Raw genomic sequence first — 24,438 nt, 5'->3', positions numbered from 1 at the left:
ATGATAGCATCTTGGGCTTGTGAAATGTGGCCTTACCTTGATCTTTCAGGTGGTAAGGTGTCTCTGTGTAATTTATTTAATGACTCCCTTAATGCAGGATATATGGGTTACTTCCAGGTTGTTGCTTATAGACAATGCTGCCAGTGAGCATCCTGAATGCAGGCCCCCATATTCCTGAGTCAGTTTCTAGGATTCATTGCTCAATGTATTGCCTTTTTTTTAAAACCTTTTTTTTTTTTTTTAATATATCTTTATTGATTTCAGAGAGAGGAAAGGAGAGGGAGAGAAAGAGATAGAAACATCAGTGATGAGAAAGTCATTGATCGAGCCCGCAACCCGGGCATGTGCCCTGACCGGGAATTGAACCCTGATCACCTGGATCCTAGGTTGACGCTCAACCGCTGAGCCACGCCCGGCCAGGCTTTAAAACCATTTTGACTTGAGTGTGGGCCACTGTCAGATATGTGCCTTTTCAAATTGGTAGTTGCAAAAAATCATAATGGAAAAGTTTTTGAGTGTGGAATTAAAAAGCTAAATATTACCTGAAAAAAATCTGATTTTCTTATTAAAAATGATTTGAGGATTAGGTGCTAGTGAGATGGTAATTATGACTGGCTGGGGAACTTGGGAATACTGAGTCTTTTCCCACCCCACTCCCACGTCCCAGAGGTGGACGTGTATGCCTGAGAACAGGCAGAGGAAAGCTGGCTTGGCTCCCAGACTTGAGTACTTGCTGTAGGCTCTGGTAACCTAGGCAGGGAGAGGCGAAAGTGGCCCCTCTCAGGTGCTCTCAGGGACCTACCTGTTCAGCCCCTGAGTCTCAAGGTGGGAGAGAATACATGCACTACATCCGCCTGCTTAAGTAATTCCTCTGCAGGGGCTGAAAGAGGAGGGAGTAGTGGGCAGGGAAATGGGAGGAGCTGTGGCCTCCTTCCCTCTGGAGGACACAGGGCAGCACCCCTTTTCGTTTGTTTCCAGGACTTTGGGAGTTGGGGCCAGAGCTGCAGGAAGGTAAGTGATATTTTTTAAAGTAGTTGTAGCTCTGCAGTAGTTTTGGGGAAAGGGGGTTTATTTATTTATTTTACTAATGGTAGGTCAGAATGAAGGATTTCAGTAGAAGGTAAAATGCTGCCCTCTGACTAGTTCCTGGCTTCTTCAGAGTGCTCGCTTCCATTTACTGAGTGAGACTCAGGATCTGCCAAGTGCTGTCCTTCATGGATTTCATCTTCTGTGCAGTACTGAGACACTGAGGCCCAAGAGTTCAACTAACTTGCCTAAGGGCATAGAGTTATTAAGTGCCATTATTCAACTGATAATCACTGAGAGAGGAATTCTTATCTAGGTCAGTCTGGCTCCCATACCCATAACTATAACTACTGTACTTTGGCAGTGCCTATTTTCATGAAATCTCTTTGTATTAGAGCATCTCACCTACAAGGTAACAGCATGAGCATTTTCTTTTATTCTATTATGGCTGTAAGTAAGCTCCTAGAAAGAGCAAGAATTGTGACTGTCATACCGCATCCCCAGTGCCTGGAGCAGTGCCCTGCACATAGTAGGACCTTAGTAAATGCTTAAGTATGCGAAGGCTCATGGCCTAGATTAGTGACAATCTGGAAGCCAGTCTGGTGAGCCACTGCTCTGTAAGGCTATCTTCCCTGCCTGTGGGAGGGGTGGGGAGGAGACTCTAATGTCCTCATTCAAAATGTTCAACCTGCTGCAATGTTTGAGAGGGAAGAATGGGCCTTCCCTGTGTCACGGGCTTGCTATTCTTTCTCAGAGATGGGAAGGCTTGCTGGGTGTATAACACTGGCGTCAGTGTCCCAGCCTGGAGGAGGGATCTGCTACAATTACCCATTGATAAAATTTTATGGGTGCCTTAAATTTTCAGAAATGGTCCAGGATCTGAAGCATATTTATCCAAAATTTATATGACTCCTCTCTGTAGTAAGATAATTTCCAAATTACAGTTTGATTTACCCATTTGTATATGTGCTTCTTGATAAATACTTGTCTTTCCCACTTGAGGTTAATTTTGGGTAAGTTCCACAGTTCAAGTTGTTATGAATGAGTAGCACTGGAGAATTTTAAGTTTTCTTAAACAACTTGCGAATGGATACATTAGTTTTCACTAGTTCAGCTTGCTTGTTCAAATTTGGAAACTTTTTGGATAACTGGACTAAAATTAGGCTTAAATAGAGCTCAGTGGATCAAGTCTTTTTCATACTGTAACATATAACAAAAATAAACTGCAGGTTTTTAATAGATGAAGATTTTTTGGAATTTTTTTTTTTTTTTTTTTTTTTTAACAAATTGGGTTTGAAAAATCACATCAGTGCTGCCTTGGCTGGTGTGGTTCAGTTGGTTGGGTGTCATCCTGTGCACCAAGTAGTTCGATACCCAGTAAGGTCACATGCCTGGGTTGCAGGCTCTATCCCAGTACAGGGTGTGCAGGAGGCAGCCAATCGATGTTCCGCTCTCACATCGATGTTTCTCTCCCTCTCTCTCCAAAAATCAATTAAAAAATATTTTTAAAAATTACATCAGTGCTTTGTGGTTTTTAAAAATGATATACTTTAAAAGTAGTTATTCTCACTCCTTAATTTACACTTTACTTTCCATCAAGCAGCACAATTTGTGTTTGGAAATGTTTCATAGTGCTTGGGCGCATCTGATGTGAAATGTCTTAATGGTCCAAAGCCATTTTAGTTTATAGATAAAAACTTCATTTTACCTGAGCAAACATTTTCCGAAGTTTAAGAGCCAACTTTGTTCACCCTTTGGTGATGTGTGGTAGTTGTTTATAGATAAATCTTCTTGACAAGGCTTTGTCCCCACCCTCCACCCCTTTTTCTCTCTTCTTTTGAAGATTTCTGTTTAACAAAGATTTTTTGAACTCAGACTGTTCCTCTAATAAAATTATTTCTAAAGTTCTAATACTTGTTTTGTTTGAAAGGCAGCAGGCTTTGAGAGTTAGTCTTTTGCCTTCATAAGAAGACTAAACCGTGATTCTTAGAATACAGTAAGTTGATTTATTACCAGAAAAGACAGTAGCTACGTCTGTCCTTGGTAGGACCAAGTAATAATGGATTTTTTAAAAAAATTAAATGTTCACTCTTTTTCTTTGTATGAAACTAAAGATATGGTGATTACCTTCTATTTCATTTCCTTTTCTACTTATTTATATAATAACTATTTAAAAAAATTAAACTAGCCATTGATCTTTCTCTTTCTCCCCCTCCCTACCCCTGCCAAAATACTCTCAGTTTAAACAAAATTAAACTGTATGACTTTTTAAAACATTTGGCCTATTTTTTTTAACCTGTATTATTTTGAAACTAAATTTGTCAACTCTGTTGACTTGGGGTTAGAAATTTTTTCTTCTGCTTAAATGGAATTACCAGTTGTTTGTAGATTACCAAATATAAAAGTTCTTAAATCTGCTAATGAAAACTTCCTTTGTTTTGTAGAGGAATGTCTTATTTTGTGGTGATAAGTTGTTATAGAGCAACTGTCAACACAAAACACAGTTAGGTGTCACCAGGTGGAGGCAGACCAGGAGCTCCCTGACAGCAGGCACTGTTAGCCTCTGCATCCTATTAGGCCCAACTCACAGGGTTGACCAAGTTGGTGGGGGACTGGTGTAGAAGCACCTTTATTATTTATTTATTTATTTCAAAGACTTGAGTCTTCTTTCTTTTTTTAAAAAATATCTTTACTGATTCAGAGAAAGGAATGAAGGGAGAGAGAGAGATAGAAACATCAGTGATGAGAGGGTCACTGATTGGCTGCCTCCTGCACACCCCCTACTGGGGATCGAGCCTGCAACCTGGGCATGTGCCCTGAATGGGAATTGAACCTCGATCTCCTGGTTCATAGTCAGTGCTCAACTGCTGAGCCACGCCAGCCGGGCTGAAGCACCTTTATTTTATTTTATTTTATTATTTTTTAAAATATATCTTTATTGATTTCAGAGAGAGGAAAGGAGAGGGAGAGAGAGAAATAGAAACATCAATGGTGAGAGAGTCATTGATCGAGCCCACAACCTGGGTATGTGCCCTGACCGGGAATCGAACCCCAATCGCCCGGATCCCAGGTCGATGCTCAACTGCTGAGCCACGCCCGGCTGGGTAGCACCTTTATTTTAACTATGATGGATTCAAGCTCTTATTAGAATTATTTAGAATTCTATGATTAGAATTTTTACTTAATAGTATTTTTTCTATATACTTGAGTTCTGGTAGCTCCATGGTAGGATAACATGGACTTCAGATTTTTTCAGACGGTCAATTATTTAGTAACTTTGTTCTGTTTTAACATCAGTTTTAGTAGCTACTTCTTGACTAAAAGGGAAAAAATAATAATTTAGCCTTAGTCTCCTTGAAACTTCTGCAATGACATTTTTTACTGATAGGACTTCAATGTTTCAGGGGTTTTCACGTGATTCTTTAACATGCTTTTAATTAATTAAATTAATTCCTTGGAAACTGCTTCTGTATAATAGGCCAGTATCCAGTTTTGCACATATTTTTCTTTGGGGCAGTCTGGGCTCGGTGGACCCAGAAGTGACGCTTCCTTTCCTCTGGCCTTGGCTCTCCATGCCTGCCTTCCGTTTTGATGTTTTAATGATACCCTCCCCGTTCAGTGATTTGTGTTCAGGAAGCTGGGCAGTGATTACTTTTGTTTCTGCTTTGTGAACTTCCTCCCCCACTTCCTATTTTTACCGAGCAACTACAGGAAATGAGGCAGCTCCTGGCTGCTGCTAAGCATTGACTTTAGGTGGGAAGAGGGCAAGGCCTTAGGGCTTGAGCCATTTAAATAAAGCATTTTCCCTCTTTGTCCTTTCACTGCCTCCTTCCTGTAGGAATCAGAGGAACACCACGGGGTTGATAAGACCATATACCCCCCTCAGCTTTGGGGTGGGGAGCAGGTGCTGCCCAGCTGGAGGACAGAGCTTTTGTGAAGTAGGTGAGGGGTTTTTCAGTGGTGACAGTAGGGGTGGGAAGTAGTGGCCCTACGGACCAGCTGCTGTCGTGGGTGAACAGAGTGGCAGGAGCAAAGGCTGAGTTAAAGGGACCTGTTACAAATAAGGCTGGAAAGGCGAATTCTGGTTACTTTGGGGGCCTTGACTGGCAGGCTTGAACTGAGGAGCCCCATCTGCTCTCTGAAATCTCTGATGGGGCCTCAGCCTCTGTGGCGCCCTCCTTCCTCTAAACTCATGGCATTTGTTTTCCAAACCACTTATTTAGCATTTACCCACCTCTTTTCCAGGGATACCTCTTACTGTCTTATGTACCTGTTGTAGCTTAATTTATGGGGAAGTTTGTATCATCTTCCCAGGAAGAGGTAACTTTTTATGCATTAGGTAACTTGAATATGGAAGGAGCTCAAAGCGGTTGTTTAGCAGTTGCTCATTAGCAGCTCTGTTGACCTTTTGGGTGGATAATTCCTTGTCTTTTGCTGGACAGGGGGCTATACTGTGTATGGTAGGATATTTAGCAGCATTTCTGGCCTTACTCACCAGCACTCCTCCATTTATGACAACCAAAAAATATTTCCGGCCCCAGCCAGTGGCTCGGTTGGCTGGAGTGTCGTCCCACACAGCAAAAGGCTATGGGTTTGATTCCCAGTCAGGGCATATACCTAGGTTGCAGGTTTGATCCCCTGTGGAAGTGCATTGGGGAGACAACTGATCGATGTTTCTCTCTCACACTGATGCACCCCTCTTTCTCTCTCTCTTTGTCCCCCTCCCTCTCTCTCTCAAGTCAGTAAACGTATCTTCGGGCGAGGGTTTAAAAAAAGCTCCCAGACATTGCTAAATGTCCCCGGGGCGTGTGTGTGCTGTGTACTCATCTCCACTGTTGAGAACTGCTGTGTTAATGGAATGAATGCTGACTTACTAATTTTGTGAAATGGAATAAAATAGAATGTTTGGTTCCTTAGGATTGGAGCCATTTGTTAGTTTCTAATTCCAGTATCTGACATTCTCAGACATTTTTAGTTTGCTACTGAGATTTTGCTCTTGTCCATTAGCCAGCTTTGAGATATAACTTCTGTGTGCTTTCATGGAAAGAGCTGGGGCCTGAGCATCTGTTAGCCTGGCTTCTGGTCCTCATTAAAAGGCATTCTCAGCTTTAAATGCTTGCTCTGGAAGGCTATTTCCTTGTGAAGAATTTTTGCGAGTTTATTTGAGCTAAACTGTGGACAATTGCCAAGAAGCCAAAACCTCAGCAGATTGAGAATATGCTCCAGAGAATGGCAGTTTTGCACCTTGCTTTATAGATCACAATCAGAGGGGGAGATGTAAGTGGGTTACATGAAATCCATTGGTGATAGGTTAGGGAGGCGGGAGAAAGCAAAGCAGGGAAACCTCTGGGATTGGATAAAAGGTAAAATGGTAGACACACACTTCTTTTACATAGGTGGGTACAGGATAGTTAACAGTCAACAGCTAAGATATTAATAACAATGAAAAGATTCCTGGTCTCTGCCCTGGTGCATTGAGGGCCTGGAAAAAACGGAAATAACTTTGTTTTGGAAAGGCATGTATTAATCAGGTATGTTATCTCAGATGCAAAAGACAACCGACAGGCTCATTTAAGGTGAAAATTAACCTTTGTGAAGGGAAAATACTGCCTTAGGGCATGACTACCCATCATAGACTGCTTTTAGTGAAAAAGTTTTTACGCTTCGGACCATCCTTTGTGGTTATTTTAGGCCTCTGAGTTTGCAAGGCCACCATTCAGGCCTTCCCTGAGCATGTGCGTTTAGAATGTGGCCCCTTTTCGTCCACACTTGGAAGCTGAACAGTGCAGTGTAAAAGAGAGGAGGAGAGGCATTTAGTATGTCACAGCAACAGCAGCTAACATATGGACTAATTGCTATAGAAAGGTGAACAGGACTCAGCTGTGTGTGAACTGTGGTGGACCGGACTGGCAGGGCTGAATGTGAGGGAGAAGAAGGGCAGGGAGCAGGGACGGGGGTGACACCTTAAGTGGAGGCTCAGGTTGGCAGTCAGTACAGCAGGAAGAGCGGGGGATGGAAGGATGACTGGATAAATTTGAAGGACCTGAGGAGATGTTTTAGGAGTCTAGTCCGCAGAGAGGTCTTGACGGGAGAGTTGAATTTGGGTATCATGAGCAATGCAATGGGTATGATCTAAAGAGATCACTTTTTATTGCTCCAGCTCAACTTTGTGTCAATTTTGAGAAGCCTACAGCGTTATTTAAATCATCTCCCAAAAGTGAGAAACAGAATGTCTTTGGCCAGATGTTTGACAGAGGCGGAATAGTACAGTGATGGAGCACTCAGCCTCTGGTGGAGGACAACCAGGCCCCAAATCCAGCTCTGTTGGTGACTACTACCTTATCCAAGTGGCAAGGACTTGAAGAACTCATTTAATCTCTGTATATGCCTCAACTACCTCATAGGGTCATTGTCAGCATTAAACTAGGTAGCAAGTGTAAAGTGCAAAGCACAATGCCTGGCACTTAGTACCCATTCAGTATTAATATCAGTGGTTTTTATTTTACAGTTCTAGTGAGCATTAAAAATGAGATTATGTATCTAAAGCTCCATTGTAGTAATTTATGAGTGGTTCATTTTGTTGAGGAGTTCTTGTGTGAACATGATATGTCATCAGTAGGGTTTTTTTTTAAAGGTTAAGTTTTATTTTCATTTATTTATTTATTCTTAATCCTTACCCGAGGATATTTTTTCCACTGCTTTTTCAGAGAGAGTGGAGGGCGGGGGGACAGAATGAAACATCGATGTGAAAGAGACACATCAATTGGTTGCCTCTCACATGCCCCCAGACAGAATTGTGCCTACAACCGAGGTACATGCGTGCCCTTGGCTGGAATCGAACCCAGGACCCTTTAGTCCGTGGGCTGATGCTCTAAGCACTGAGCCAAACCAGCTAGAGCAGTGTTTGTTTGTTTGTTTGTTTGTTTGTTTGTTTGTTTAATAAAGCAGAACCTTATATCTAACATTTAACTGCTATCTCTATGGATGGCAAGGCTGACTGTGTGAAGGCTAGAAATAGCAATTAAATAATATTAAGAATGAACTAATCAGCCCGGCCAGGTGTGGCTCAGCTGTTGAGTGTCGACCTAAGATCCAAAAGATCGCAGTTCGATTCCCAGTCGGGGCACATGCCTGGGTTGCTGGCTCACAGCCGATCGATGACGACTCTGTCATCATTGATGTTTCAACTCTCTGTCTCCCTTTCCCTTCCTCTCTCTGAAATCAATAAAGATATATTTTTTTAAAAAAAGAATGAACTAATCATTCAACAAATATCTGTTGAATGTTTACAGTGTACTTAGCACTCTCGAATATCTTGAATGAGCTCTGTGATGTTGCAGGTTGGCGGTGGCAGGGAAACAAAGGAAACTGGCAGTTGTGATACAGTACAGTACAACAGAGATAATGCTGAGACAGAGCTAAAAGCAGGGTGTTAGGATAGCACACAGAGTTGCTCCTAACTTAGTCTTTGTCAGGGTGTCTTCCCAGAGGAGGTGATGTCTACCTTAGATATCCAGGAGGAGTGAGAGTAAGCCAGGAGAACTTTCCAGGCAGAGGGAACTGAGTGTGTAGATGGCGAGAGGGAAGGTGGCACAGCAAGAACTGGGTAGTGTTGGGCAGAGATTGGGAGTAGTGGTATAAGAAAGTTGGGAAGTGTAGTGGAGAGCCATATGGATTTTACACAGAAGAGGGACTTGATTAAATTGACTGTAACAATCACACAGCAACCAGAGGGGAGCAGTCTGGCCATTTGGAAAATCACACAGGAGGTTCTCTGTAATTCAGGCAAGAGGTGAAGATGGTCTGAACTTTGGGTTGGCAGTGAAGACAGAAAAGACCTGACATAATAAGAAGGCAGGAAGGATATGACTAGATGATTAACTGGATATAAAGGTGAATGAGGAGTAGAGGATAACTCCCAGGTTTCTGGCTCGTGCGGGTAGGTAAGTTATGATGCCATTCACCAAGGCAGGGAAAGACGGGAGAGTTGGTTTGGACATTTGTCGTGGAGACCTGTTTAGTAGGGATCTAGATATTTGGGATCTGGAGCACAGGAGAAAGATCTGGGTTAGAGAGACAGATTGGGGAACCCTGCCCAGGGAGAATATGTTGATCTTAGAAACACACAGGGCACAGCATAGAGCTCTGGGTAACCACACAACGCTTAAGGCCTGTCAGACAGAGGGAGAGTGGGGGGCTCACAGAAGCAACTAAGAATAGCAGGGGGAAGAGGAGAGCTAGGAGACCTACCATGTTTTCATATCACTGTTTTAATTTGATAACATAGAAAGGGATCCAAAAAAGGACAGTCCTAATAAGAGAGAGAACTGAATCTTTTAGACATTTTCTCTTGTCTGGGTAGGTATTTTTAATTTATGAATGTTGAGAATAAAAGTCTTCTAAGCATTTTTCTGCAGTACATTTCTAAATATGGCTTGTGTCATTCAGAACTGCCAAAAAAAAACATAGAAATGGTTGGGCTTTGAACTTCATAGACAATAACTTCACTAATCTCCCTAAAGAATTTCCTGTAGTGTCTCCACATTATCAAGGAGAGATATTTAAATTTACATTGTTGTGGACTAGAGAGGAAAGAATTTTCTGTATCTTTTTTTTCTGCAGAGGTAATTGTTTATGGAGTCGTTCATGGGTTTTTGTTGTTTTAATAAACAACACCTTTATTGAAATATAACTCACATTATAATTCATCCATTTAAAGTGTATAATTCAGTGAGTTTTAGTATATTCACAGAGATATACAACTACCATTACAGTTAATTTCAGAACATTTCATTACTCTAAAAGGAACAACAATGACCATATTCATTAGCAGTCATTCCTCAAGTTTCCTATCCACCCCAGCCCTACAGAGCCATTAATCTACTTTGTGTTTCAGTGGATTTGCCTGCTCTCTGCATTTCCTATTAATGGAATCATACAGTTTGTGCCCTTTTTTGTCTGGCTTCCTTCACTTAGCATGATGCTTTCCAGGCTCAGTGTATGTTGTAGCACGTGGCAGTACTTCATTCCTTTTTATGCCTGAGAAATATTACTCCATTTTATGCCTATATTACATTTTATTTATCCATTTATCTGTTGATAGACATTTCTGTGTTTCTCCTTGTTTACTATTTTGAATAATATTGCTCTGAACTTTCATATACAGGTTTTTGGTAAACATGTTTTTCCTTTTTCTTGGGTATACACATAGTTATGGAATTGCTTGATTACATGGTAATTCAGTGTTTAACCTTTTGTTTTGTTCTGTTAATCCTCACCCGAGGATATTTTCTCCCACTGATTTTTAAAGAGAGTGGAAGGGAGGGAGGGGGGAGAGAGAGAGAGAGACATTTGATTGATTGCCTCCTACACACACCCAACAGGGGCTGAGATGGAACCTGCAACCCAGGTACATCCCCTTGACCCGGAGTCAAACCAGCAGCCCTTCAGTGCACAGGCCAGTGCTCTAACCATGGAGCCACACCGGTCAGGGCTATGTTTACCCTTTTAACACACTGCCAGACTATTTTCCAAAGTACCTGTGCCCCATAAGCAGCATATGAGGATTCCAGTTTCCTCATCCTTGCTAACACTTGTTATTGTCAATCTTTTTTATTATAGCCATCCTAGTGGTTGTGAAGTGGAATCTTAGGGTTTTGATTTGCATTGCCCTGATAACTAATGATGTTGCGCATCTTTACATGTACTTGTTGCCGTTTTATGTATCTTCTTCGAAGGATTCATCTATATTTGATCATCAATATTGGCGAGGTAAATTTAGTTGCAAAACCTGAAACTGTAAAAGAGCAGGTGTGTGTGTGTGTAGTGAACGATGGTGTAAACATATAAAAGATAAACATGTAAAACATATAAAAGATAGGCCCCCCAGATAAATAGCCAGCACTCTCCATGGATTTCAAGCCTGAACTTGAGAAAGTGCTTGATGATCCTCTTACCTAGCTGTGACCTTGGAAGTAGAGGTCATGATCTCTGCTTTCTTCCCCATAGCAGCTATCCTAAGGCCAGATACTGCAACCACTGCCAGGTTTTTGCAAACCAATGGCCTGACAAGTAGAGAGGTAGCTTACCACATGGATGAATGTAGGCTCATTCATACTGAAGCATGTATCAGAATTTCCTTCCTTTTTAGGCTAAATAATAGGCCATTGTATGGTTATACCACATTTTGTTTATCCATACATTCATTGGTGGACATCTGGCTTATTTCCATCTTTTGGCTACTTCTGCTATGAGCATTGATGTACAAAAAACTGTTGAAGCTCCTGATTTCAGTTCTTTTGTGTATATACTCGGGTTTGGAGTTGCTGGATTATATGGTAATTATGTTTAATTTTTTGAGGAACTGCTGTACTGTTTTCCATAATGGCTATACCATTTTACATTCCCACCAGCAATGCACAGGTTCTAATTTCACATCTTTGCTAACATGTTATTTTCTGTGTTTGTTTTTTCCTTTTTATAATAGCCATCCTTGTGGATATGAAGTGGTATCTCATTGTGGTTTTGCATTGCATTTCCCTAATGATTAGTAATGTCAAGCATCTTTTCATGTCCTTATTGGCTATTTGTCTGTTTCTTTGGGCACATTTCTGTTCAAGTTCTTTACCCATTTTACAGTTGGACTGTTTTTTTGTTTTTCTTTTATCCAATCGCCTGTGATCATGAGTTTAGAAGTTCTTTATATATTCTAGACTTTAATTCCTTTTCAGATATATTATTTACAAATGTTTTTCTCCCATTCCATGGGCTGCCTTTTCAGTTTGTTGAAAGTGCCCTTTGATGTACAAAAGTTTTAATTTTGATGAAGTTTAGTTTGCCTGTTTTTCTTTTGTCACCTGTGTTTTGGGTGTCATATTCAAGAAATTATTGCCAAGTCCAGACTCATTAATTTTTATATATTTAATGAATTTTTCTCTAGAAGCGTTATTCTTTTTTATTCCTAAATTGTTCCATTATTGGCCATTAATAGAGCTTTTCCTTCAGGTTGACTCTGGGTCCTTTTGATATTAGCCAGGTAGTATTAAATGGGTTCCCTCCTTCTGGCCTAATAAGAATTCCTGGGCTTATCTTTTTGTTTCTGGCCCTAGATCTAGAATCAGCCATTTCTGTAAGGAGCTCTGATTCTTTTTGGTGGGAAATCATATTTGGGGCATTTGTTGCAATTGTGATGTGAATTCTAGGTCTTCTCTGTAGAGTAAGTATGTTTTTTTTTTTTAAATATATCTTTATTGATTTCAGAGAGAGGAAGGGAGAGGGAGAGAGAGAGAGAAACATCAATGATGAGAGTCATTGATCAGCTGCCTCCTGCACGCTCCCAACTGGGGATCGAGCCCTCAACCCGGGCATGTGCCCTGACCGGGAATTGAACTCCGATCGCCTGGATCCTAGGTCAACGCTCAACTGCTGAGCCACACCCGGCTGGGTAGTATGTATTTTTTGGAAAGAAAAAGATAAATCATGATTTCAGGCTGATACCTCAAACTCAAATAAAAGATTAAAGGATTTTTATTTCCTTGATTTCATATCCGTGTTTCTTCTCCTTTGTTGACAATAACACAAGAGAGGTACAGTCAAAACACTGCTTACTTGAAATAAACCTTCTTGATAAGAAGTTCAAGTTCATTTGTGTTTTTTATTTTTAGGAATTTTTAAAATTTACTTTTTAAAAGATACACAATATTTACATGGTTCTAAAGAAAAAACTATATAAAGCAAGATAGATTGAGGGAAGTATGGCTTCCTTCCCTGCTTTGTCTTTCTATACCTCATAGGAAAACATTTTTAATGGTTTCTGATTTATTCTTCCATTGCTTAATTTTAAAAAATATAAGCAAATGTGTGTCTGTATCCCCTATACCCTACTTCACTACCATTTTATTTATTTCCTTGTTTTTCATCTTGGCAATCGTATTTCTTACTTCTAAGAACTCTTTCCTGACTTCTTCGTTTACAGTTTGCTTCCGTTATGATTTTGCTTGCCTCTCAAATCTCCCTGTGGATATCAGTTAGAATTTCTTTTCAGGTGTTTTTCTGGGACCTAACGTGTTTCTTCTGGAGTCTGATCTGCTTTTTTTTTTTTTAATCTTCACCTGAGGATGTGTTTGTTTATTTTAGGAGGAGTGGAAGGTTGGAGGGAGAGAGAGAAACACTGATCAGTTGCTTCTCATACACACCGCAACCAGATACGTGCCCTGACCGGGAATTGAGCCCACCACCTTTTGGTGTACAGGACAATGCTCCATCCAACTGTGCTACCCAGCCAGGGCTTTTTTAAATTTAAAAATATGTGTGTTTTTGCCTGACCTGAGGGGCATGATTATGTAGGTAATATATATATATTTTTAAATGTGTTTTTTTTTAATTATATACTTTACATTGAACACTTCAGAAAATATAATTACAATGATACCAAAATGCAATCCCTGGATTCAGTAAATGTTCTCTAGTTACCTTCAATCAATGTGTAGCATTAAGCTAACAAAATAAGTAATGATCTGCTTTTTTTTTTTAAATATGTCTTTATTGGTTTCAGAGAGAGGAAGGGAGAGGGAGAGAGATAGAAACATCAATGATGAGAGAGTCATTGATCAGCTGCCTCCTGCACACCCCTGACTGGGGATTGAGCTGCAACCTGGGCATGTCCCCTGACCTGGAATAAGACCTCGATCTCCTGGATCCTAGGTCGATGCTCAACCACTGAGCCACACCTGGCCGGGCAGTAATGATCTGCTTTTCATCTTTGTTGTCCTTTTGGTTTTCTTTCACTGTCTGGCATCCTTGTCAATGAAGAACTGAGCTGATTATGTGGGTAACTGACAGAGGTTCCTGTTCTTCCAAGAGTACTCTTGCCTTAATAGGAGTTGGCTGAATCATTGTCCAGAGTGAGAAGTATGGAGGCGATCGGGTAGATGAACCTATTTTCCCTCTCCTGATTTCTGTACCTGCTCACTCAAAGCGGGGCATTTATCCAGCTCTGCCAGGAAAAGGGGCTCTGCCTTTCTGCCCACCTTTGATTCTGCATTTTCTGGGAAGTGTCTACCTCTGCTCTGGTCGGTCTTGTTATATATAGTTAACTGCTTTCTCTCCATCTTCTAGAAAGTGGTCAGTATTAAAATAGACTACATCCCTCAGCCCTTCTCATTATTATTAAGCTGTGATTCCCTTTTTCAAATGTCTTTACTATTATTTATTTAGCTTGCCATCTTGAAATGAGGCTAGTTTGTGCCATACCATTGCTGTCAACAGGACTGCTTTTCACTCCATTTTGTCTGTTGGCTTAGTAACTGCAATGGATTTAAAATTTGTGTCTGTTGGCTTAATAACTGAAATGGATTTAAATTTGTTCTCTGTGTTCACAAAATATACCTGTCACTTCACTGAAATGTGATGCTGCCCGCCCTAGGATATAGACTCCAGTTCAGGGATTGGGATTTACAAGACCTTTCAGGGATTTACAAGACCTTTCTTGTTTGTCAGTAACTTTTTTCCAGAAAAGCAGAGGTAACAAGGCCTTACTGTGTGTGAATGATAATAATGTCAAACAAATAGTGCTTCATATGTGCCAGATATGATTCTAAGTGCTTTCTTTATATGTATAAATTTATTTAACTCAATAACAGTAGTTACTGTTATTATATCTATTTTGCAGACAATGAAACTGAGGCACAGAGAGGTTAAAGAACTTGCCCGAGGTCACATGCTGGTAAGTGACAGAGCCAGGATCTCACCCAGTTAGTCTGTCCCGAGGCCACCTTTTATCCGTTGTACTCTCTAAAGGGAAGCTCTTCAGATTTTCTTAGGATGACCACTTTTTATATCTTATCAGTTATGGATATAAGAAAACCATCTTTACTTAAACGTTATGTAGCGTATTCTTTGGTGTTTGAAATAGAAATTGCTGATCACTTTGATTGCGGAAAGAAATGTTTTAAGTGATGTGATCAGATCTGAATTCAGTTTTAATCTACTGAGAACTTTTGCAAATTATTGTGATGTCGAAAAGATGCGACAGGTACTAAAATGTCCTTTTCTGCTATGTGTTTGAAACCTTAGGCAGCAGTAAAACTTAATGAACATGTTTTATCCCTTCAGGCAGATAAATACAGGGTGGGGGAAGCATTAAAAATACAGTAAGACAAGCACTGAGAAGAATTTTTTTTAAAGTGATATATGTAGGTGCTTGGGTACATGTTTGTGTGCATTTAAAACTTTATTACGGAAATGTCTAGTCATCTGCAACAGTAGAGCAAATAATATGATGAACCTTAGTTTCCAACAGTATTTTATCGGAATATTATGCCACCACCATGAAGACTCCTTAGACGGTGTCACCTCCTTCTCTGTGTATTGTTTTTGAAAATGATAGAATTTGAATGGTATTTTAGTTCCATACTATTTCCTTGAACCCAACACTGTCTAGTTTTAATTACAGCAAGGATCAGAATCTGTTAAAAATAAAGTAAAACCAATTTTCATCTTAAGGAGTTTGTTCTCTCTTCCTGGAGGAGAATCCCAGGCTTGACTAGGGGACTTACGTGGTCTTGTTAGAAGCAATTCTGACACAAATAGAAGTTTTCATTTAATTGTCCAACCAGCCCCTTGGTTCTCAGAAATAGTCATTTATCACATGGAGTTAGGGAGTTCCCTTTCTGGGTTTTTGAATGAATAGGAATATTGGTGAAATACCTGAGTTGCATCAAGTGGTTCATGTAGTTAGTATCTTCAGGTGTTCGTGCTCAGGTGCCCTCAATCCTTGTCGCTTTCAGCAGGTTTTCAGCTGAGCATTTTGGTTCTCAAAGTATAGCATTCATCAGAATCACGTGGGAAGCTTTTGAAAAATGCATATTCTCTGCTCCTACTCCCAAAGATTGGTTTTTTAGATTTGGATTGTACTCCAGGAATCTGCATTTTAATAGTCATTCCATTAAGAGTGGTATTCTGATTCTAATATCAGGGAAGTCCTTCAGCCATGCTTGGTTTTCATTGGCTTCTTTCTTTTCATCCTAGGCTTAATAAAGTTAATATGGCATCTTGTGAAAAACTTCCTTTAAAAGTTTTCCTTCTGGCCCAGCTGGGCGTGGCTCAGTGGTTGAGCATGGGCCTAGGATCCAGGAGATTGCAGTTCGATTCCCAGTCAGGGCACATGCCTGGGTTGTGGGCTGATCCCCAGTGGGAAGCGTGCAGGAGGCAGCCGATCAATGACTTTCTCTCATCATTGATATTTGTCTCTCTCCCTCTCCCTTCCTCTCTCTGAAATCAATAAAGATATATATTTTTTAAAAAGGTTTTTGTTCTGCCCTGGCCAGTGTGGCTCACTTGGTTGGAGGGTTGTCCAGTGCACTGAAGGGTCACCGGTTCGATTTCCAGTCAGGGCACATATCCAGGTTACAGGTTCAGTCCCTGATTGGGGTGTGTATGGGGCCAACCAATTATTGTTTCTCTCATGTCTGTGTTTCTCTCTCTAAAATCAATAAAAAACATAGCCTCGATGAGGATTAAAAAGATAAAGTTTTCATTCTTAACATGTTTAGTTCCGGTTACTACCACCCCTGTACACTGATATGACCCATATAGGCAGACTTATCCCAGTGCAGGTGCACCTTTGGTCTTGGACAATTCAATTCTGATGCTCCTGGTCTAAGGACCACAGCTTGAGAATATATAGGGGCATAGGTAGTGTGTGGTATGGGTGCAAAGGTCCCAAGTGTATTTCTCTTTGGTTCCCTTTAACGCACTAGCCTGAGCTTAGGCAGCTCCGCTGCTTGGTTACCTGTCGGACCAATACTGGTTGCAGAAAGTGAGGCTCAGTTTTCACGAAGTCACCTGCTTCCTGCAGTTCTGTGTAGGGGAAGGGAAGCACAGAGAGTATACAGGGCAGGTGGTTCTTCACCTGGGCTCCAGGACCAAAAATGAATGGAAACTTTGATGTTTTGGATATGTATTTGAGTAAGGAGTGTTCTTTCATCAATTTCTCAAAGGAATCTGATCTTTTCCTCCCCAGACTTCACCTCCTCACTCTGCATACATAACACAACAAAAAACCATGTCCTGGAGCAGCCTGTGTAAGAATCACCTGGCCTCTGGAAAGCAACTGAGGGGGCCTCCACATCACAGTACAGCCATCTGTATTGCAATACACAGAACGCTGCAACACACATCTGAGCTTGGTGGACAGCTGTGGCCAACTATAATGCTTTCTTATTATTCCATATGTCGCCCTACATTTCCCAGCCTCTCCTGTAGTTACATTGGCACTGAGGGACTAATTCTGGCCAAAGGACTTTGAGCAGAAATGATGTGTGTCACTTTAGTGGGAAGCAGTAAAGAATGGGTATGAGTTTCTTTTTTAATGCTAAGGTGACTCTGGAAAACACAAGTTCCAATGATGCCCCTACAAGTTGAAGAAGGGCTGCCAGACCCACATTGAACTTAATGTGAGCAAGAAATGTCTATGGATTAGGCCACTCATTTAAGGATTTGTGACTGCAGTTTAGGTTAATCTGTCTCCAGTCTGGGTAGTTCAGAACAGAACATTTATGTATGTGTTTGAAGTTCTGAGACTCAATATACCCAAGTTTGATTTTGACACCATGTGGTCTATGCAAGACATATAGTATCCTGGAATCCCCCCCCCCCGCCCCCCGCCACTCATCTGTAAATTGAAGGGCTTAAATTAGATGATCTTTACTGGACAGGCTCTGGATAGCAGCATTTAACAGACTTCTAGTTGAATATGAAAAGGAGACTAGGTCTGATATTAAAGGTATCCCTGGAAAACTTATTTTTAGGTACTTGTTTTTATTTAAGAAGGAATTATATGCCTTTTGCTGTTAAATAAGTTACATAAGGAAAATGGCACTGAAAGAGGAAATAATTTTACAAAAATAACAGCTTTATGTAGATATAAGTCACATACTATATATGTGTTGTAGTAGATTCAGAGTTGTGCAGCCATCACCACTATCCAACTTCAGAATCTTGTCATTACCTCCAAAAAGAAACCCATTAGCAGTTACTCCCTGTTCCACAAATCTACTTTCTGTTTCTGTGGATTTGCCTATGGGGGACATTTCATGTCAGTGGGATCAATACCATATATGTGGCTTCGTGTGTCTGGCTTCTTAAGAGTAGAATTGCTTGCCCTGCGTGTTAGCTCAGTTGGTTAGAGCATTGGCCTGATATGCCAAGGTTTCGGGTTTGATCCCCTGTGGGGGCACATACAAGAAGCAACCAATGAATGCATAAATAAGTGGAACAACAAATTGACATTTCTCTTCTCCTCCTTCCCCCTCTCCCTCTCAAAAAACCCCCAATTAAAAAGGGTAGAATTGCTTGGTCATATGACAATTCTCTGTTTAACATTCTGAGGAATTCCCAAACTGCTTTTCACAATGGCAGCATCAGTTTGCCTTTCCACCAGCAATGTATGAAGGTTCCAGTTTCTCCACATTCTCTCCTACACTTCTATTTTGTTTTTTGTTTGTTTTTATTGTAGCCATGCTAGTGTTGTGTGAAATGGTGTCTTACTGTGGTTTTGACTTGTGTTTCCGTGATGACTAATCATGTTGAGCATTTTTTTATTTGCTTATTGGACAGTTTTATATGCTTGAAGAAATGTCTATTCAGATCCTTTGCCCATCTTTTAATTGGGTAATTTGTCATTTTATTGTTGAATTTTAAGAGTTGTTTATATAATCTGGATACTAGACCCTTAACAGATGTATTATTTTCAAATATTTTTGCCCATACTGTGGGTTGTCTCTTCACCTTGATAGTGACCTTTGATGTATAAATATTTTAATTTTGATGACGTCCAGTTTGTCTATTTTTTCTTTTGTTGTCTGTGCTTTAGATGTGATGTCTAAGAAACCATTACCTAGTCAAATATCACAAAGATTTACACATGTTTTTGTCCTAAGAGTTTTACAGTTTTAACTCTTAAATTTAGGTCTTCTAGTCTATCCATTTTGAGTTAATTTTTATAAGATAGAGGTCCGTATTCTTTTTTTTTTTTAATATATCTTTATTGATTTCAGAGAGAGGAAGGAAGACGGGGAGAGAGAAACATCAATGATGAGAGAGCCATTGATTGGCTTCCTCCTGTACGTCCCCTACCTGGGGATCAGGCCTGAAAGCCAGGCATGTGCCCTGACCAGGAATTGAACCATGATCTCCTGGATCCTAGGTTGAAGCTCAATTGCTGAGCCACGTCCAGCCGGGCCATATTCATTCTTTTACATGTGGATATCTAGTTGTCCCAGCACCATTTATTTTATTTTATTTTTTAAATATGTCTTTATTGATTTCAGAGAGAGGAAAGGAGAGGGAGAGAGATAGAAACATCAATGATGAGAGTCATTGATCAGCTGCCTCCTGCACGCCCCTGACTGGGGATCGAGCCTGCAACCCGGGCATGTGCCCCAACCGGGAATCGAACTCTGATCGCCTGGATCCTAGGTCAATGCTCAACTGCTGAGCCACGGCCAGCTGGGCCCGGCACCATTTATTGAAAAGACTATTCAAGTTGAATGGTTTTGCCACCCCTGTCTAAAACCAGTTGACCATAGATATATGGGTATATTCTAAACTCTCAATTCTAAAATATATATATCTTATGCCAGTACTCCACTGTCTTGATTACCATAGCTTTATAGTAGGTTTTCCAATCAGGACGTCTGAGTCCTTCAACATATTTTTTCCATATTTGTTCTCTTGCATTTTCATATGATTTTTAGGATTAGCTTGCCCGTTTCTATAAAAAAGGTGGTTCAAATTTTTTTAGAGGTTGCATTGAATTTGGTGAAGTAGTATATTTTTCAGCATTGCAAGTTTCATTTAAATAAACTTTGGAAACATGTAAAGTAAAAACAGAAGTTTATGATGCTTTTTTTAAAATTAGGTAAGTAGATGGTTCTTACTTGGCCTTCTGGGACCATTTGGCAGAGTAATGGGGGTGGGCTCTCAGAGCCAGAGGCACTGGTGTACAACACAGAACAAAGAAGGAATGCTCAGGGTTGCTCAAGACTCCCTGTGGCCAACTCAAGGCGATGGTTCTCCTTCACAGTGCACACAGTGTTCATGTGAACAGCCTTCCCCCTTCACCATTCCTGTTGAGCACTTCTATTGTGTATGTACATCAGAATTTGTAAAGCCACACTGATTATAATGGAGCACTTGGGTAGGGATAGATATGTTGCTTTATTGCCAAGAATTTGAAAGAAAGAACACTTGGGGACATGGTTCTTATAAGTAGTTGTTTGATATGTTGTTTCTTGAAAAGTTTATGAGATCTTAAGAGTGAAGATTCTCTTGAACACAGAGCTGCAGTTGGTGACCAGTTTAGTTTCATTTACATGCTAGCTGGGTTGGGGTTGCTATACTTTTAGAGTATGTGTTTGTATCCATAGCACTTTTTTCATCTCTTGCTCTTTAACATACTTACCTTTTCAGTTCTTTATGGGATCACAGAACCATAAAGGAGACATAGTATATTGGCCATGATGAGTGATAAAGTATGACTTGTATTTATTTTTATCTACAAAGTAAGGAAAATAGAAAGAAAGAACAACCCAGCTATCAATAAGTAGACCAAACTATATACAGATGTCATACAAGTTGAAAGTTTAATATAGACTAAATATAACACTCAGTAAAGTATATTTGTACTGTTATTATGTTTGGGAGAACAAATGGTTCAGGCAAGTATGAACCCTGGTGTTAGCTATGTGAGATTTACGCTGCTTCACTGTTGTAGGTATCAGTAACTACAACTAGAAATGTCCAGACATTGTTATTTGAACCTGTCCTGAGCCAGGGATTCTGCAGAAGCTATCCCAGGGTGCAAGGCTGGCACACTCTGCCAGGCTTCCCTTGAAAATTCAGAGGGGAAATGGGTACCTGAGTGAGGATGAGAAGAATCCTGTCTGTAAACCTCCCGCCAGCCACTCCCCTCCCCAGGCTCTGTCTTTCTGTATGCTGCACTTTGGTTCAGCAGAGTACGCTGATTAGGCCCTGTGTCACCCTGCTTTAGGGCTTCTGCAGTGGTGGTCCTTTCACCTGATGAGCCCCACACATCCCTTTTGTACTTGTCACAATCTGTCCTACAATTGAGACCTACATCAAAGCAACATTTTCTTCATAACAACCTTCCAGATTTCTCTCAGTCTTTGCTCATCACTCCCTTTCCCAAATCCCCTTAAAGTTTTGTGGGTGCTATACTTGTCAGCATGAGTCCAGGCCTTGCTCAGTGTATCATATCAGTTACTAGCCTTGGCTTTGGAGTTGTTGGTGTGGAATCAAACTTTTTTTGTTGCATTATTTTTGTACTACAACTCAAGGAATTTTCTAGCAATCATCATCATAGTTCATCACTATTGCACCTACTTTTGTAAGGTTATAATATGATTTCTTATGCATTTGTGGCCCATGTTTGTGGGTAATAGCATTTTAGTAGTTAACGTTGCAGAATTATTCATTGCCCTGTAACTTGCCTAACTTTATCTTATTTTCCCCCTTATAGGAAATGACTTAGAGGCCTTACAATTACATCTGTTCACTCTTGCTTTGGACTTTACAGTTGGGGGCCAGCCCAGTCTGGAAGCACCTCTTATTAATGTTACAAGGAAACCGCTACCTCAGCAAACAAAAGTAAAGGAGAAAACTTATAATGACAAACGCCATTTTTTAAAAATCAAAAACGTTTTCAGAAAATATTAAAGGAAATTTGGAAATTTTTTGCATTCAAAAGAAGCTTTCCAGGTAAATGGATTTGGCAGGCAGGCTCTGTCAAAATTCTGCAGAGACTTGATTTTCCTTCTTAAGGACTTAGTGTGAAGTAATTCTGTACTGCTTTTTAAATTGCTGTTGATCAGCTTGTAGGTTTTTGGGTTCTAACTTTTCTGGTATATTGAAGATACATTATATTACATTTTTTAAAGTTAAGTTATTTTTCTGCCATTGTAAATACAAGTATCAAAATATTCTTGCAGAGCAAATATATGTAAGCATTTTTCTCAGCAAGCCTATCTTTGTATTAAGAGAGTGGAATGCTGACAGTTCTTATACAGCATTTTGGACACACTTTTATTTTTTGTCAGAGGTCCTGCCTAAACTGAAAATATTCATTATATAAACCTATTTTCCTTCTCACATCTACATTGGATCACATGGTCACCTGCCTCATGGAAATGCATTTTTTAAATCTTAGATTTTCAGAACTCCACTATTTTTATACCTAGCTACAGTTTTGGGGAAAGAAAGATTCAGAACCCTGACTGGCTCACAGTCACTGGGACAATTCCCTCTCCCGCATGTATTGCTGCAGTGCCCAGGACAGTAAAATGGACTATAAGCGGCGCTTCCTGCTTGGCGGGTCCAAGCAGAAGGTGCAGCAGCACCAGCAGTACCCGATGCCCGAGCTGGGCCGAGCACTGAGTGCTCCCCTGGCGTCTACGGCCACCACTGCCCCCCTGGGCAGTCTGACCGCTGCAGGCAGCTGCCATCATGCCATGCCCCACTCCACTCCCATCGCCGACATCCAGCAGGGCATCTCCAAGTACCTGGACGCCCTCAATGTCTTCTGCCGTGCCAGTACTTTCCTCACGGATCTCTTCAGCACTGTGTTCAGGAACTCTCACTACTCCAAGGCAGCCACGCAGCTCAAAGATGTGCAGGAGCATGTCATGGAAGCAGCCAGTCGACTGACTTCAGCCATAAAGCCTGAGATCGCCAAGATGCTGATGGAGCTTAGTGCTGGGGCCGCAAACTTCACAGATCAGAAGGAATTCAGTCTCCAGGACATCGAGGTAGAGTATCATCTGTGTCATAATTGGGTAGGAAAATGTGTTCCAGGGGTGAGTGAGAACGCTGTACCTTTGTCCCGAGCCACCGTAACGATGGTCTCCATTTTTCTATGGGTGCTCTCTCCTTACAAAAAATTGTGTATGCCAGCTTCTGAATTGCTTTCCTTTCAAATTAAGCAGGTTCAAAGATTATTAAACAAACAGATCAGCCTATATTTTATGTTAAGTTTTCAAATTGTAACTTAATTTGCAGATAACGTGCTGTTAAAAGTACAGAGGGGAGACTGAGAATTCTAAATATGATTATAAGCTTTATTTGTGAATTGTCATTATATAGAACCATTGGTTTAATGTGGAAAGTTCCTTACATGTTTAAACTATTTTTCCAGTTCTAAGTTCACAGCTGTTCACAACTGGATGTGTTTGATTCTTAGTGCATTTCTTAGGGTCTTTGATAGTCAAAATGAAATACGCCCCCCTCTCTCAAGGCTCTAGGTTAGAAGATCAGACTACAAATTTCATTCAGAATAAAAATGACCTTTTTCCTTCCTTCCTTCCTTTAAGAAATGATTTATTAAAATGTGATCTGTTATATTACTGTCACTACTAGATTATTTATTTTTTATTATTGATTTCTTTAAAGAGGAAGGGAGAGGGAGAGATAGAAACATAGATGTGAGAGAGCAACATTGATTGGTTGCCTCCTACCGGGGATCGAACCTGCAACCTCTTGGTGCCCGGATGACACTCCAACCAGCTGAGCCACATTGGCCAAGGCTAAATTTTTAAAATTATTTTTATCCCCACAGAGAGTTCTGAATTTGGTTTTTCTGTTGTACATTTTAGCAGCATGTCATAGGTTAGGTTCCTGGATATTAGCAAGGAGAGTGTCCTTTTCCCCATCCTGGGGCTGAATTCGATTTTAGGAAATCACTAGTCTTCTGAGACAAATCTGAAGATTGAGTTGACCGAACAGGCTATCTTATACTGCAGTGGGTTTAGGTAAAAAAAAGAGAGAGACTATTAAGTATCACAACTAATTTTTATCGTGTTTAAAAGTGATTCTGAAGACATTTCCAAGAGGAATTTAAAACTGTTTTTGAAAAGACACAGTATTTTTGATGCAAAACAGGAGTCATCAGACTTTTTCTGTAGAGGGCAAATAATAAATTCTAGGCTTCGTGAGCCACATGTGGCCTCTCTCACATATTCTTTTTTTTTAAATAACCCTTTATAAATGTAAAAACCAGTTTTACCTTGTGCATATCCGTTGACTGGATTTGACCCGTGGGCTGTAGCTTGCTGAACCTGCTAGTATAAATGTAAAACTTCCTTGGGTGGTTCTGTTTTGAATCCATCTAAATATATTTATAATTTCTGATTATTTCTATGATCATATTTTATATTGAAGAAAATTGTCATTTTGAAGTGTTTTTAAAATGGCTTATCATAGTTTAAAGTATTTTTTAAATTACACATGTAAAGCATATATTTTTAAAATGTTTGTCTCAAAAGAAATTCAAGCACAACTGTTGCTTTACTCTCATCCCATCCTTTTTCCCAGAAGTGACCACCACTAACCAGTTGGTGT

The 24,438-nt window shown here is 40.4% G+C and overlaps 1 protein-coding gene across 5 annotated transcripts in view; it reads left to right on the top strand.

The window, feature by feature from the left end:
* The window catches only part of GARRE1 (granule associated Rac and RHOG effector 1), an 82,478-nt gene that overhangs the window by 9,384 nt on the left and 48,656 nt on the right, over positions 1-24,438 (top strand). For 2 of the 5 annotated variants that reach the window (XM_016221038.2, XM_016221036.2), the window contains exons 1-2: positions 13,762-14,749; positions 21,566-22,850. In XM_016221038.2, coding sequence (XP_016076524.1) covers positions 22,356-22,850 — 495 coding nt within the window. In that variant the 5' untranslated portion in view covers positions 13,762-14,749; positions 21,566-22,355. Of the gene's footprint in view, positions 1-4,009; positions 4,965-13,761; positions 14,750-21,565; positions 22,851-24,438 lie in introns of those variants that run through there. The other 3 variants (XM_016221037.2, XM_087827179.1, XM_087827177.1) reach the window with 2 other exon arrangements.

This window comes from Miniopterus natalensis, chromosome 18 (assembly GCF_054644295.1).
Source record: "Miniopterus natalensis isolate mMinNat1 chromosome 18, mMinNat1.hap1, whole genome shotgun sequence".
Taxonomy (NCBI): Eukaryota; Metazoa; Chordata; class Mammalia; order Chiroptera; family Miniopteridae; genus Miniopterus; species Miniopterus natalensis.
The sequence above is the reverse complement of the archived record's forward strand: the minus strand, read 5'-3'. Positions and strand labels throughout refer to the sequence as shown.